The following is a 16,174-nucleotide window of genomic DNA, read 5'->3' as shown; positions in this document are numbered from 1 at the left end:
ATTCAGTGGCCTGAATTATATATATATATATATATAAAATTCATAAAAATAGAAAAAAAATCCTTAGCCCACCCATGGCATAAAATGTACTCTAGGTTTGATAATAACTTTTTTTTGTGGGTGGGAGAAAAATGAGAAAAGCAGAGCTAGCCTCCCATGATGCATTTGTGAACTTAATAGTATGGCGACCAACTTTAGAAATTCACAATCTGAGACATAATATTTTATCTGTGAGCACTTCCCCTTTGATTTTTTTATAATTTCTCTTTTCTGTTGAATATTCAATATTACCCACTTTCTTTCCCTTCTTGCTAGGTGATGAATCAAATGCCATTTCACTATTACTTTCAATAAAACCAAAAATTAAAAAGAGAACAGTGCTATGTTGTAGAGAAAATTTGAAGCCTTATACTGGTATTCTGACTAGGGCCTTGAAATATGCAAATGTTTCTTATGAAAACATACTATAGTGCTGTCTATCCAATGTCTTGGAACATGTCTTGGATTGGAATATGAAACATCCAAAGATCCCATCCTACTTCTCACCATTAATCTTCCAAGTGAAACTGATTAGAGAGTATAATATCTTACAACTGGTACCTTGAGATATGGAATGTTTCTGATGAAAATATACTAGTTTCCATCCAGTTTCTTGAAACACAATGGTTCAATGAATGTTGTGATGTAAGTCCATCACATACATCAGCTACTTTACAATATTTTAAGGATAAAAATGTTCTGCTTCACATTTTTTTGACTTCATTTATTCACAAGAGATATAAAATTTCATGTGTGAAAATAAACTAAAATTACACTTATTTTGAAATATGAAATCAATCTTAGCAATACATTTGTTATTACTGGCAATATTTGCTATTTTTTATTCTTCCAATCAGTGTAATGAATAGTGTATTTTATTCAGGTTCTTTAATTTTGCTAAAAATATTGCAGAAATATTTTGTACTAGTTTCACATACTTGCAAGAAAATAATTATGTTAAATATATATGAATAATACGATGGTTTCAAATAGCATTTATTAAAATATATCTTTCCTTTGATGCATTATTGTTAATCAAAAAAAAATTATTATTATTATTATTATACAAGCATCGCTATGGAACACAAAGACTCATCTCAGGAAAACCAACCTATCCACACAATATCTATCATACCTCTTCTTGAACTCATTCACAGATGAAGCACTCCAAGCTGACTCTGGCAACACATTCCACTCGTTCACCACTCTCCAACCAAAAAATCTAGTCCGCACATCCTTGTTAACCACACTCTTAATTTCCAGGAATGACCTCTTGATCTTCCGCCAACTGCCTGAAATATTTTCCCTGCATCAATCCTATAAATCCTTTTTGTGACTTAAATGTTTCTATCATATTCCCTCCTTTCTGCCTTTCAACCAACTTCTGCAACCCACAAACTCTCAATCTTTCAACATAGAGGAGCATTCTGACCACTCACCAACTTGGCCACTTGCCTGTGAATCTTCTCCACCACTTTCTCATCTCCAAGGAATCCAGGTGACCAGACTTGAGCACAGTAATCTGGATGTGGACATATCAGCACCTTATAAAGAGGATTAATAACTTCTTCTTTATCTCTGCATGCTAGTGTGTTCTTCAACAACCAAGTAATCCTATCAGTTACCTTAGATACCTTAGCAGTATGCCCTCGAAACTTCACTTCTCTATCCACATCAACAGCCCCAAGTCCCTTACCTCATCCTAGAAGCTATCAACTTGATTAATTATTACACTACCCAACTTTCCGTAATCAGCAAACAACTGAATATCTCCCTTCAAACCATTTCCTATATCATTTATCTCCTCCATGTGGGGCATCTGTTCTTGGTGGAGGGGGACCTCCCAGTGATGTACTGGCCCTTTTCATTCTTCCTCTTTTTCTTTGCTTTTCTTCCTGTATTCTTTGCTCTACTTCTCCTGAGTCTTTTCACTTTCCTTTTTCCAGACCACCATCACTGGGATCCAACACCCGGTGCCATGTTTGCCATGTGATGTGACCAATGGAATCCAGAAAAGGGGGATCCTGGTAGTCTTACACTACTTTAGTCCCTGCTTCGGCAAGATGGGTGGTCCTGGATGGTCCAGCCAGGATCAGTTGGCACACAATCACAAGGGAGATATTCATGGGCTTGCCTGCGAGGGTCAATGTGTTGCAGTAAGTCTCTCACCCAGTGGTCCAGGGTTGTGATCCTGGGCTTACTATAGTGTCGGTATAGCATCTGGAGTAGCGCTGCCATTCCACTCCTGAGTGCAGTCATTGCTTGCCAGTCAGTGGTGGGTGTCCATATGTGGCTCCATGGTGGGTTAGAAGCTCTGGCACCAAACCAAAAAGGCGTGGGTCATGAATCCTTTATCCTCAAATGTTTCAGGGCCCCAATAAAGTCCCAACCAAGTACTGATACCGAGCATATGGAATCAGAAGTAAGAAACAAAAGATATATGATACTAGTATAAATGTACCAACATTTTTAATCATTTATGCAACAGGTGAAAACAAAAAGGGAAAATGTTATCCTTCTTTATTCAAAAGAGTTTAGAAGGACTGGCAGGACCTCCCAAAACTGTTACAAAATTGCTTTCTGGTGATATCCTTGTGGAAACATTGTGTTAGCAGCATTCCGACAAACAACGGAGAGCAACGACAATGGGTGGAATACAAATCAAGTAACATCTCATAAAACACTCAACTCCTGTAGAGGAGTGATATCAGAATGGGATCTCCTTGATGATGATGAGGAGGAGGTATGTTCAGAACTTAAAGATCAAGGAGTGATGGGTGTGAGGGCATCCTGATACGTAGGGATGGTCGTCTAGTTTCAACCAAGAACATCATCCTTACTTTTGATACATCTAAGCCTCTAACATCTGTTAAAGCAGATTATCTCAGCTGTCCTGTTAGAATGTACATCCCTAACCTGCTAAGATGCTTCAAATGTCAGAGATATGGACGTGCCCAAACTGCCTGTCGTGGTTCTACTACCTGTGTCCAATGTGGTACTAAAGAGCCTGATAACAAATCCTGCTGTGAAAAAAAAAGCTAAATGTGTCAACTGTCAGGGAGGTCATCCAGCTTACTCTCTTGCATGCCAGAAATGGAAATATGAAAAAGAAATACAAAAAATGAAAACAGAGCAAAACATAACATATCAGGATGCAAAAAGAAAGCTCGCCACCATCACACCTGTTCTGAGTTCCTCTTATGCTGGAAAGGTAAGAAAGTGCCAACAGCAATGTATGTATTGAATTGTCTGATAGATCTTTTTCAGCACAGTTGATTAGAATTGTGTTCCAGATTCATTACTATCCAAGATATTAATTAATAATAATTAAAATTGTTATCACATTATTATTATTATAGTTAATGTATACTCATTTTACTCATTATTATACTTAATGGATGCAGTGAGCTACAAGTGCTGGGAAAAGAGAATGTGACTGGTGAACAATATTGCAATGTAGTTCTTCACTGTCATACTTGATTTTTCCATGGTGCTGTAGGCAAAGAATTCATTTTTATGGATGACAATGCCACACCACATCATACACGAGCAGTGGAGATACTTCTGGAGACTGAGGATATTAACCTATGAGTGGCCACCATGCTCCCCAGATCTCAATCCCATAGAATACATTTGGGATGCAATGGGGAGATGCATTGCTGCTCGAAAAATCCCCTCCAGAAAACCAGGGCATATCCTTGCTTTGAAAGAGGAGTGGGTCAGTTTGCCTCAAGAATCCTGACTCACTTGTGGCTAAGCAATAGATGTTGTGAGAGCTGCATTGCAGTTTGGGGTGGACATATTCCATGCTGAAATGTCCCTCCACATAGTTTTTTGTAAGCACAATACATTAATTCCTTATCTTTGTCCTCAGGAAATTTGTAATTTTTGCCAAAAACATATTGCAATTTAATTTGTACGAAATTTATAATGCCCTTTTTGTTTAATATAATTTATTGATAATAAATTATATTTATTAATATAATTTATTATCAATAAATTTATGTCTATATTTGGCTGTAGTCATGAAAATGTTTTCATATACAGATAAAAATAATGTAGTTTATCCTTAACTTTTGGACACCTGTGCATTATTTGACCTGATTATTAAAATAATTTCAGACAGAATTTTCAGTTTTTTAAAACTTGTTTCATTAAAACTGAAAAATAATCGACAATAATAAGTATTATATGAAAAAACAGTACTTGAATTTTAGTTTATTTTTTAAGGCAGGGGACTGTCATCACTTCCATCCAACATGTGCTCGCTGCTCGAAATGTGGAGATCCCTTTGGTGATGGTGAAGAGATGTACTTACAGGGTAAAAAAAAGTTATAATTTAATTTCATTTGACATATTTTTAAGTACAGCAAAAATGTAAACAGTATGTATAGAATTATTAAAATATTACTCACAACAGTTATCATAGGCAACTGTGACAGATGAAGTCTTAAAATTGCTTACAAAACATGGAAGTTAAGGTGTTCAGTATAAACTGCCATTTTAAAGGTAATTTTAAGCTACACTGATCTCTTGTGTTTTTCACAACTATTTCAAGGACCATAGAAATAGTTGTTAGCATGAAGTTACTTATAGTGAATTTCCTTTAAAATTGAAGTGCAGTTTTTTTTTGGCGTTTAATGGAATCCTTGATTAGTTTGCAAAATGGCATTTATTTAGTTGAGCTTATCCAAACATTATGGATGAAATATAAGATAAAAAATATTGCAAGATCATATTTCTCAGTACAGCAAAAATGTAAACAGAATGTATAGAATTATTAAAATATTACTCACAACAGTTATCATAGGCAACTGTGACAGATGAAGTCTTAAAATTGCTTACAAAACATGGAAGTTAAGGTGTTTAGTATAAACTGCCATTTTAAAGGTAATTTTAAGCTACACCGATCTCTTGTGTTTTTCCCAACTATTTCAAGGACCATAGAAATAGTTGTTAGCATGAAGTTACTTATAGTGAATTTCCTTTAAAATTGAAGTGCAGTTTTTTTTGGCATTTAATGGAATCCTTGATTAGTTTGCAAAATGGCGTTTATTTAGTTGAGCTTATCCAAACATTATGGATGAAATATAAGATAAAAAATATTGCAAGATCATATTTCTAAGTACAGCAAAAATGTAAATAGTATGTATAGAATTATTAAAATATTACTCACAACAGTTATCATAGGCAACTGTGATAGATGAAGTCTTAAAATTGCTTACAAAACATGGAAGTTAAGGTGTTTAGTATAAACTGCCATTTTAAAGGTAATTTTAAGCTACACCGATCTCTTGTGTTTTTCCCAACTATTTCAAGGACCATAGAAATAGTTGTTAGCATGAAGTTACTTATAGTGAATTTCCTTTAAAATTGAAGTGCAGTTTTTTTTGGCGTTTAATGGAATCCTTGATTAGTTTGCAAAATGGCATTTATTTAGTTGAGCTTATCCAAACATTATGGATGAAATATAAGATAAAAAATATTGCAAGATCATATTTCTAAGTACAGCAAAAATGTAAATAGTATGTATAGAATTATTAAAATATTACTCACAACAGTTATCATAGGCAACTGTGATAGATGAAGTCTTAAAATTGCTTACAAAACATGGAAGTTAAGGTGTTTAGTATAAACTGCCATTTTAAAGGTAATTTTAAGCTACACCGATCTCTTGTGTTTTTCCCAACTATTTCAAGGACCATAGAAATAGTTGTTAGCATGAAGTTACTTATAGTGAATTTCCTTTAAAATTGAAGTGCAGTTTTTTTTGGCGTTTAATGGAATCCTTGATTAGTTTGCAAAATGGCATTTATTTAGTTGAGCTTATCCAAACATTATAGATCAAATATAACGTAAAAAATATTGCAAGATCCTTGCTTTTTTTTTTTCTGAAATTACATTTTTTCTAACAAGTTTTTTTTTAAGAAAAATGTATTTGAGAAATCATTTAAACAATCATTTGACACCTGCATTTTAATGATATGTGAGATAGCATATATTTAAAAAAAATGTTTACTTGAAATACTTTACACAGTGTTGAGCTATATATTTAATACTAAACCAAACAATGAGGCACCTCTATATTATGATGTAATTTCAAGATTACATTGGATTTAATTATAAGATAATATTATTATATTTTATATAATTTATATTTATATAACATTTTCTTATTAATTATTATTATTATTATTATTATTTTTATATATAAATTTTATCCCACTTGCAAAAGCCAAAGAGCCTATAACAAACAGATGTATGTGAGGGCAGGAATACACTAATTTGTTGATATTCTTCTTGAATTGCTGAAGATTGTAGTCCTTTGGACATGCTTCATGAGGGAGACTGTTCCACTGAATTGAGTTGGAAAGAAAAGGAAGTAGAAGGTTCAGTGAGTATACAATTAGACGATAAAAGGATGCTGAGCAGCTGTAGTGAGTTTCTGTAGATCTGGAGAAATATTATTATTATTATTAAAAGAGATCTCCAGGGAGTCAGGGACTCATTGAGGGAGACCACATACTACACACATCAGCTATCATACTTATTCTTGAATTCATTCACATTGCTCGCACACACACAACATCCAATGGCAATCCATTCCAATCACGCACTACCCTATGAGACAAAAATCTAGCCCTCACTTTACTTAGCATCATTCATTCTCAGCTTCCAAGGATGCTGTCTTGTCCTTTCCCCACCCTCCATAAAATGAAAAATTCATTCAACTGAAATCCTGTATGACCCTTTCAGAAGTTTGTAAGTCATATCATCCCTCTTTCTCCTGTGTGCTAGTGTCTGCAGTCTACCAATTCTCAATCTGTCTTCATTATCAGTATTCCACAATCCAATATCATTTTTATCAATCTCCTTTGCACTCTCTCTCTCTCTCTCCACTGTATCAGAATCACAATGGAAACCAGGAGACCAGTCCTGTGCACAATATGCTTGATAAGACCAAGTGAGGTCTTATCAAGGCCTTGTAAAGAGGCAAAATGACATTCTTATCTTTACATGTGAAAGTTTATTTCAGCATTGTAATTATCTTTTGAATTGTATTTGCAGTCTTTGCTACTGGCCCCTGAACTTCAACTTCCTCTCTACTAATACTCCAAGATCCCTAGCCTGATCAGTTTCTTCTTGCATAATCCTACCAATGTAATATGACATTGGATATCTAATCACGCCAGAGTGCATGATTTTGCACTTACTGACATTGAATTGACATCCATTTTATCATGCCCACAATTCCAGCCTATTCAAATCATTCTGTAAGTACTGCATCTCAGAAGCATTCCTGATTACCCTACCTATCTTTGCAACATCAGCAAATAGCTATATGTCACCTGTCAAATCCTTTCCAATATCATAATGTACAGATTGAGTAACAGTAGACCAAGGACTGATCCTTGTAGTACACCACTGGTTACCTTAAATCTTGCAGACTCACATCCTCCATATACCACTTTTTGATATCTGTCAGTCGCCGTCCTCTTATCCATACTGATAGTTATAATCCCATATTCTCCAGTTTATGCAACAGGATGATGCTATTTGATGACATTAGCAGATTGGTAACCAATGTGGAAGATATAGTTGAAGCATTCAGTGATCATTTTATCACTGTATTTCATTGTCATGAAGTCAACTTCATGAGAAGCAGGAGTGTAGAGAGTATTGTGGAAGAGTTAGTGATTGTGAATGAGCAGGAAGTATATGAGGAATTAAGTAAACCTGATGTTAATAAGGCAATAAGACTTGACAATACATCGGCATGTGTCTCGAGGGAATGCCTATGTAATTAGTGGCACATTGTGTTGGTTAAGATGAGGCAAGAGATGAAATGGATGCAGAATGAAGTTAAGAGAATTTGAGATATGTATAGAGGAGTGAAAATGCTGAAAACAAATAATGTTGGTATAAAAGAGGTAACGAAAGACCTGCAAGTGGTGTTGTATTGTTTTACTGGAGGTAGAATGAGTAGAATGATTGAGGCATTAGATATGAGAAGTAAGCAAGCAAAAGAGTTGGTAATTGTAATAGGTACAGATCACTTGACTGTGAACAAAGAACACATCAGGGTGAATATCAGGAGGTTGTTGAGACTGATAAAAGAGAATAGTGTGATAGGAAAGGTAGTAAGCGTGTTACCCAGGTATGACATTAGTGAGATGAGGCAGAACGCAAGGATTATGAATGATATGTTAGCAGAAATGTGTGAGAAGAAATGAGTGCAGTTTGTTAATGTGTGGAATAAGTTTGAAGGACGAGGTGAACTGTATAGGAGCGATGGACTGCATTTGAGTGACTTTGGTGTGAGTTGCTTGGAGAGACTGCTGCTAGAAGGGAGAGGTGAATGCAGTGAATGAATCTGATCAAGTGGGAAGCAATGTGGAAGAACGGGACAGTAAGATAGGAGAGATGGAAGAGGTGGTTATGAATGAAGAAGTGAGCAGCATGAGTATAGAGAATGAGAGAACAGGTGTGCAAAACAGACAGGGAAAAGGGGAGCTCGGAGTGGACAGAGGAACACAGTGTGAGAAAGGTGGATGCTATAAGAGGATGTGAATGCATGTGTAAACAAAAAGGTCAGGGGATGACCTGGGATCAAGGGAAAACAGTTGGATTTGAAGAAGATTCTAAGATGAATTAGGAGAAAAAGAAATGCATTGCCATTCATTACCCCCACCCAACCAGTACCTAGGTGACAGCAACAGGCCGAGCCTCAGTTAAAACTTTATAGGCTACAGAATTGCCATTCATCACCCAAGCTTCCAACCGGTTTCGACCTTTGTTGAGGTCTTGTCAGTGGGAGCCAGACCCATAGGTGGTGATACTAAGGCAGAAGCAATGGAGAAGTTCTATTTACCTATAGTTGCCAAAAGGTGTACCACCTTATTATTAAATTACTCTGGATTTAGAGAAAGATGTTGGAAGTTTTTTCCCACTTGGTTAGACTATAATAAATTTAGTTTAATCCTTTATCGAAGTGTAAGCAAACAAACTTTGCACTTGAAGTATCATCAGGACTGAGGCAACTCGTGGTAAAGGTGGACCAAGCTCTCATCACTCCTTGTCTCAGTATCTCCCATAATGCAAAGCACATCTCCTTGCTGACATGTATAATGCTATGCATTAAGGGAAGGGCCACTACCCAGACCGGTTTCGACCTTTATTGAGGTCTCGTCAGTGAGTGCCAGACCCAGAAATGGTGATACTAAAGCAATGGAGAAGTCATATTTACTTATACTTTATCACTGACAAGACCTCAGTCAAGGTCGAAACCGGTCTGGGTAGTGGCCCTTCCCTTAATTCATAGCATTATACATGTCCGCAAGGAGATGTGCTTTGCATTATGGGAGATACTGAGACAAGGAGTGATGAGAGCTTGGTCCACCTTTACCATGAGTTGCATCAGTCCTGAAGATACTTCAGGCACGAAGTTTGTTTTCTTAAAGTGGGAAAAAACTTCCAACAACTCCTCTGAGTTGTATTTGCAACTTTTGCTATGTGACCTTTGAACTTCAAATTTCTATTCACCAATATGACAAGATCTCTTGCCTCTTCAGTTTCTTGTAGATAACCTCACTAATATAATATGCCACTGGAAATCTCATCACTCCAAACTTCATAACCTTACACTTACTAACATTAAACTGACAGCCATTTTCACTTGATGAAATTTCCAACCTATTCAAATCATTTTGTAAGTGCTGAATATTAGTAGTATCCCTGATTGCACTGCCTATCTTCATATCATCAACAAAGAATTGCATATCTGATGTTAGATCCTGCCTAATGTCATTAATGTATACATTGAACAATAATAGCCCAAGGACTGAACCCCGAGGTACACCACTAGTTACCTTAAATCTGGCAGATTCACATCCACTGTATACAACTCTTTGATATCTGCCTGTCAACCATCTCCTGATCCAAGTCAAGAGTTTATATTCCAATCCCATATTCTCCAGTTTATGCAATAGCCTTTCATGTAGTATCCTATCAAATTCCTTATCAAAATCCAAGATCATCATAGTGTATCCATTCCCTTTATCCAACTCGACCATAACATTGTTATAAAATATGAGGAAATTGCTAAAACATGACCTTCCTTTAGTAAACCCATACTGCTCCTGGTAGAGTATAGCTTATTTTTCCTACCCCATTTCCGTATGTGAGTTTTAACAACTTCTCTAAAATCTTCATTAGCAGACCAGAGATACTAATAGGTCGGTAGTTAGGCATATCAGTATTTGCACTACCCTTGTACAATGGAACTATCATACATTCCATCCATTCCTGTGGTATCATTCCTGAGCTGAGACTAAAGTTATAGAAACATGTGAAAGGCCTAACGAATTCAGCTAAACATTCCTTTAACAAATGGGCTGATATTGCATCTGTCCCTATAGACAAATTCTTATCCAGGTTATGCAAGAGCTCTTCAACCTCATTTTCATGAACTTCTAAGTCTTCATCCAATGTAGCAGTAGCCCTATGCACCATGTTACATACACCTGGTTGATATATCTTAAAGGGAGCACTCATTGAATAAACGATCTCATTAGCTTTCGATACTCAAGTGCCATCTGCATTCAGTAAAGTTATTCTTTTACCTTCATTCTTTCTTTTGCTTGCGACATAATGACAAAATTCTTTTAGATTGCCTTTTGCTTGCATGGCCAATTTTTTTTTTCATACTCTGATTTAGTTTTCTGCACAATTTTTGTTAATTTTCTGGCTTGAGCTTTATATATTTCACAGCTCCTCTTACTCTTATTCTCACAATATTCTTTCCATGTCATCATCTTCTTAGGTATCTTGGGTATCATAAGGCTTTGATTAGGCCACACATGAACTATTGTGCCCAGATTTGGTCACCTGGTTTTCAGAAGGATGAAGAGATATTGGAGAGGGTCCAGAGGCGGCTGACTAAGGTAGTTTCTAACCTCTGGAATGTCGAGTATGAGGAAGGATTGAGGGGATGCAACTTGCAGAGTCTGCTAGACAGGAGGAGGAGGAGGGGAGATATGATAGAGACCTACAGGTTATTAAGGGGTTGTTATAGGTCAGTGCTGGAGAGGCTATACAGAAAATAGTTCGAGATCAGGGGGAGAACCAGAGGTCATCCCTGGAGGTTGTATAGGGAAGGTGTGAGTGGGGGAGTGAGAGGCAGGGTTTTTTTCATGCAGAGTTGTGAATGATTGGAATGCCTTGCCAGAGAGTGTGGTGTCTGCAGAGAATCTGAGTGTGTTTAAAGCATGGTATGATGAGCTGTGTGTGTGTGTTTGATAAAAGGACCTCCTAGATGAGTCTTTGACTCCATGGGGTCTTGGGTAATAATAATAATAATAATAATAATAATAATAATAATAATAATAATCTCTTGCTTAATAAAGTTGCATTGCATATCATTTCACTCCTAACCTATTTATTCTTCGAACACTAGGGATACATTCAGATACCATGTCATTTAAGAACTTTTCAAAGATTCACATGTGTTGCAGCATTTTCCCCATTCAGTAACTGATACTATGGACCAAAGATGTTCTCCTAAGTTGATCATAATTTCCATGTTGTAGTTCAGCATATAACCTGTTTTAATCGGAGCATCAATACAATTAGATACTGCCAAAAAAAAAGTAGATCTTGCTCAAGAACCATAGATCTTTTATATGCTTCTTGAGCAAGATGTCTTGCAACTATTCAATAAATTCCGCTTCTTTCTTATAAGATTTCTCATCCACCTAGTCAATGTTTGGAAAATTAAAGTCATCCATAATGATCACTTGTTTGGTACCCATAAGACTAAAAAGACTGAATTTGACATTATTATTATTATTATTATTATTATTATTATTATTATTATTATTATCATCATTATTATTATTATTAAGAGAGACTCCAGGGAGTCAGAGACTCAATGAGTGAGGCCACATACTACACGCACCAGCTATGATACTTATTCTTGAATTCATTCACACTGCTTGCACTCACAACATCCAATGGCAATCCATTCCATTCACGCACCACCCTATGAGACAAATATCTAGTGATTTTTCTCTCACCCCCTTCTTAGCAGCTTCCAAGGATGCCCTCTTATCCTTTCCCCATCCTCCATAAATTGAAAAATTCCATGAACTGAAATCCTGTATTACCCTGTCAGAAGTTTGTAAGTTTCAATCATATCACCCCTCTTTCTCCTGTTTGCTAGTGTCTGCAGTCTACAAATTCTCAATCTGTCTTCATAATCGTTTGCTGGCTTGGTTGGCCGAGCGGTTAGCATATCCGCTCTCCAGCCAAAAAGCTGGAGGTTCGAATCTCGCTATGGGTTATGGATGTTTGTGATTGTCTGTGAAAATATTAGTGGTGATGGGTGGTAGATGGCGTTGATGTAGATGATGGTGGTATTTGCTGTTCGTTGTAGTTGATGGATTGAGTGGTGGTGACAGAGAGATGTAGAGTAGTTTCCCTACCTCGATTAGTCTAGACTCCCTGGAGGGATCACATAATAATAATAATAATAATAATAATAATAATAATAATCATTATTCCACAATCCTGATATCATTTTGACACTCTCTCCGATGTATCAGAATTGCGAAACCAAGAGACCAGACCTATGCACAGTAGTCAAGTGAAGTCTTATCAAATCCTTGTAAAGAGGCAAAATGACATCCTTATCTTTACATTTGAACGTTTATTTCAGCATTGCACTTATCTTTTCAGTTGTATTTGCAATCTTTGCTACATGGCCCCTGAACAACTTGCTATGTACTACCACTCCATGATCCCTAGCCTCATCTGTTTCTTCTAGCATAATCCCTCCAATATAATACCACATTGGATATCTAATCATGCCAAAGTGAATGACTTTACATTTACTGTCATTGAACTGACACCCATCTTCCTGTGCCCACAATTCCAGCCTATTCAAATCATTCTGTAAGTACTGCATATCAGCAGCATTCCTGATTACCCTACCTATCTTTGCAACATCAGCAAATAGCTATATGTCACCTGTCAAATCCTTTCCAATATCATCAACCATGCTACTGGCCAAGATGTATATATACGTCCAGGTTATCATGGATGCGAAGTGCATATTGAAATTGTAATACCATTGATATTACATTGAAATATATGATGGATACGAAGTATGAGGATGCGTATTTGATTCATAATGGCTAGTAAGGTGGTTAACGTACAAATTGAGTAACAGTGGACCAAGGACTGATCCTTGTAGTACACCACTGGTTACCTTAAATCTTGCAGATTCACATCCTCCATATACCACTTTTTTGATATGTTACTCAGCCATCCCCATATTCTCTAATTTTTGCAACAGTCTACCATGGTGTATTCTGTCAAAAGCCTTAGCAAAATCCAAAAGTATCATGGTGTATCCATTCCTGTTGTCTAGTTCAGTGCTAACATTGTTATAGAATGTGAGCAAGTTGCTAAAACTTGACCTTCTCTTAGTAAACCTATGCTGTTTGTTGCAAAGTAGAGATTCTCTATCACTACATTTCTGAATGCAAGCCCTAACCAATTTTTCCAAAATCTTCATTACCACTCCTGAGATACTAACTGGTCAATTGTTGGATACATCGGTCTTTGCACCACCCATTGTGCAATGGAATACCATACATTCTTTCCATTCCTATGGAATCTTCCCTGTTCTGAGACTCATATTAAACAGCCTAGTCGAAGGAATAGCCAGTTCGGCTGAATACTCTTTTAGCATGCATGCTGATATCCCATCAGTGCCTATTGCTGAAATCTTATTCAGTTTGTGCAACAGTTCTAATACCTCGTACTCATTCACCTGAGTTTCTTCATCCAGTGAAGAGGTAGCAGTGAACTCAATGTTGCATACACCAGGTTGATAACTTTTAACAAAATGGGCACTCATTAGTTCAACAATCTCTTTTGCATCTGTTACCCTCATGGGATCTGCATTTAGAAGAATTATTCTTTCATATTCATTCTTTCTTACTTGCAGCATATTGATAGAATTCTTGTGAGTTGTCTTTAGCACACAGAGCCAGTTTCTTTTCATACTCAGAGTTTGCTTTCCGTACAACAGAGACTATTCTAGCCTGCTGCTTATAATTTTCGTATAGGACATCATCCTTATGCACACAGTATTCCTTCCACATCATCCTTTTCTTACGAATCTCTTGCTTAATAAGATTACACATCCATTTGACTCCTACTCTATTTATTCTTCAAACCCTCAGAACACATTTTGATATCGCATCATTTTAGTATTGTTTAAATGCTTCCCATGCACTGCTGATATTCTTCCCATCCAGCAATCAATCCCATTCCATTGAACTCAGTTGGTCATAATTTCCTGCTTTTAAGTTCAGCATGTATTCTTTTCTTAGTGGAACATTCATAAACTTAGTCTCTTCCCAAGTGAGTACTGCATGATCACTTTCACCAACTGGAGGCAGAATAATTATGTCTTTAACTGAAATGCCCTATGACACTATAATCAAATCTAACACTCTTGGGCCTCGTGTTCATCCTGTCACATGCTGCTTGAGGAATTTGTCCTGCAACAGCTCAATTAATATATTTTCATTCTTCTCATGAGATTCTACTGCTATCCAATCAATATTTGGATAATTAAAGTCTCCCATTATGATTACTCTTTTTGCACTCATCTTTTCTATTTGATGATGCATTTCTTCATCACTAGCAACTGATCCACCAGGTCTCTAACAACATCCAAAAAATAATTTCCACAAAAACAAAGTATAAGTTTTCATTTAATGTTCACTCAAGTGTGAAGATATATAAACCTCTCAGTAGGAACTTGAATATATAAGGAATCCACAAAATACAGCCATTCATTCCTTCTTTCTTAAATTTAGAGAATTATTTACAACTCTCCCTATATTCTTCTTTCCATTTCCATTTATTTACACCTCTTCTCTCTACACATCTTGAAATTTCTCTTTTGTCCTCCTGTTGCATCAGCTGTTCATTGCACTCAATATAAAAAACGTCTTAGGTATTTTAAATCCAACTATGAAGAAAGGTATGTACATTTTGCCGATTCTTCATGCTGTTGAATAATAAGGTGTTTCCTCAGATGACTTGAACAATGAGGTGCAGTTAGTCTTGCTAGTCAACTACCAATAGTGAAAATACAAGCACTGCTGCCATATTCCTTTTACTGGTTTTATCATAATTTTTTTAACATAATGATATTTTTATATGTCTTTTATTTCAATTTTAATTACCTAACTAACAGTAATATTTTCTGTAAACAAAATCATGTTAAGTTATTTAAATTTCTTAACAGTATCAAGGATGGGGTGAAGAATTTTTTTTTTTTTTGTATTTTTATTTGTTGTTACATAGTCCAGAAACCCTGCTGTAGAGACCAAACATGGAAGTTTTTTAAGGCACTTCAAGCCTCCAATAAGTGGGGAGGTGGTCTTACACCAGATGATGACATTCATCTCTTATCAAAAGGCAATCACAAACACCACACCCATGGTGGGGATCGAATCTGCAGCGTGTTGGTTGGACAGTGGGTATGGTAACCACTCAGCTCACCAGGTAAAGTAGTTAGTATACAGGAGAAAATGTACAAGACAAGGAGAGTAGATGATAGGCAGAGCCTTGAGGCACTCCTCCATTCGTGGTGAAGCTCAAAGAAAGGGAGCTGTCTACCATGACTTGCAGAGAATGACTAAAGAAAGAAAGCCAACTATCCAGTTACCAAGTGTGGCAGGGAAACTGAAGGATGGCAATTTGTTTGGTAGGTCTCGATGACACACACAGTTGAAAGCTTTGGAAATGTCAAGGGTGATAGCACAAGTTTCTCTGAATCTTCTCATGGTATGTGTCCAGTGGTTTCCACCATGAATTCCACCATTCAAGATCCAGCTGTGTATCTTGAATGGCAGAATCCCTACTGGTGGTTGCTGATTAATTGGTGGGCTTCTGAGTAGTGGAAGAGTTGGCTCTTGATGATTTTCTCCATTATTTTGAAGAGGATGGATGGCAATTGGACAGAGATGATGACTATTGGTTAGTAATTTGACGGTATACCTTTATCATCTTTTTTTTGGAATAGGATGGATATGAGATTGCTTCCATGCATTGG

General features: G+C 36.5%; 1 protein-coding gene across 2 annotated transcripts in view; it reads left to right on the top strand.

The window, feature by feature from the left end:
* LOC150106272 (actin-binding LIM protein 2-like) overlaps window positions 1–16,174 on the top strand; it is a 614,582-nt gene that overhangs the window by 226,229 nt on the left and 372,179 nt on the right. For both annotated transcript variants that reach the window (XM_090392297.1, XM_090392298.1), the window contains exon 7: window positions 4,270–4,360. In XM_090392297.1, coding sequence (XP_090248423.1) covers window positions 4,270–4,360 — 91 coding nt within the window. The remainder of the gene's footprint in view (window positions 1–4,269; window positions 4,361–16,174) is intronic.

This window comes from Typopeltis vanoorti, chromosome 5 (genome assembly GCF_054136105.1).
Source record: "Typopeltis vanoorti isolate ZY-2024b chromosome 5, IOZ_Tvanoo_1.0, whole genome shotgun sequence".
NCBI classification, from domain to species: domain Eukaryota; kingdom Metazoa; phylum Arthropoda; class Arachnida; order Uropygi; family Thelyphonidae; genus Typopeltis; species Typopeltis vanoorti.
Note: the sequence above shows the minus strand (reverse complement) of the source record. Positions and strands in the feature narration are given on the sequence as shown.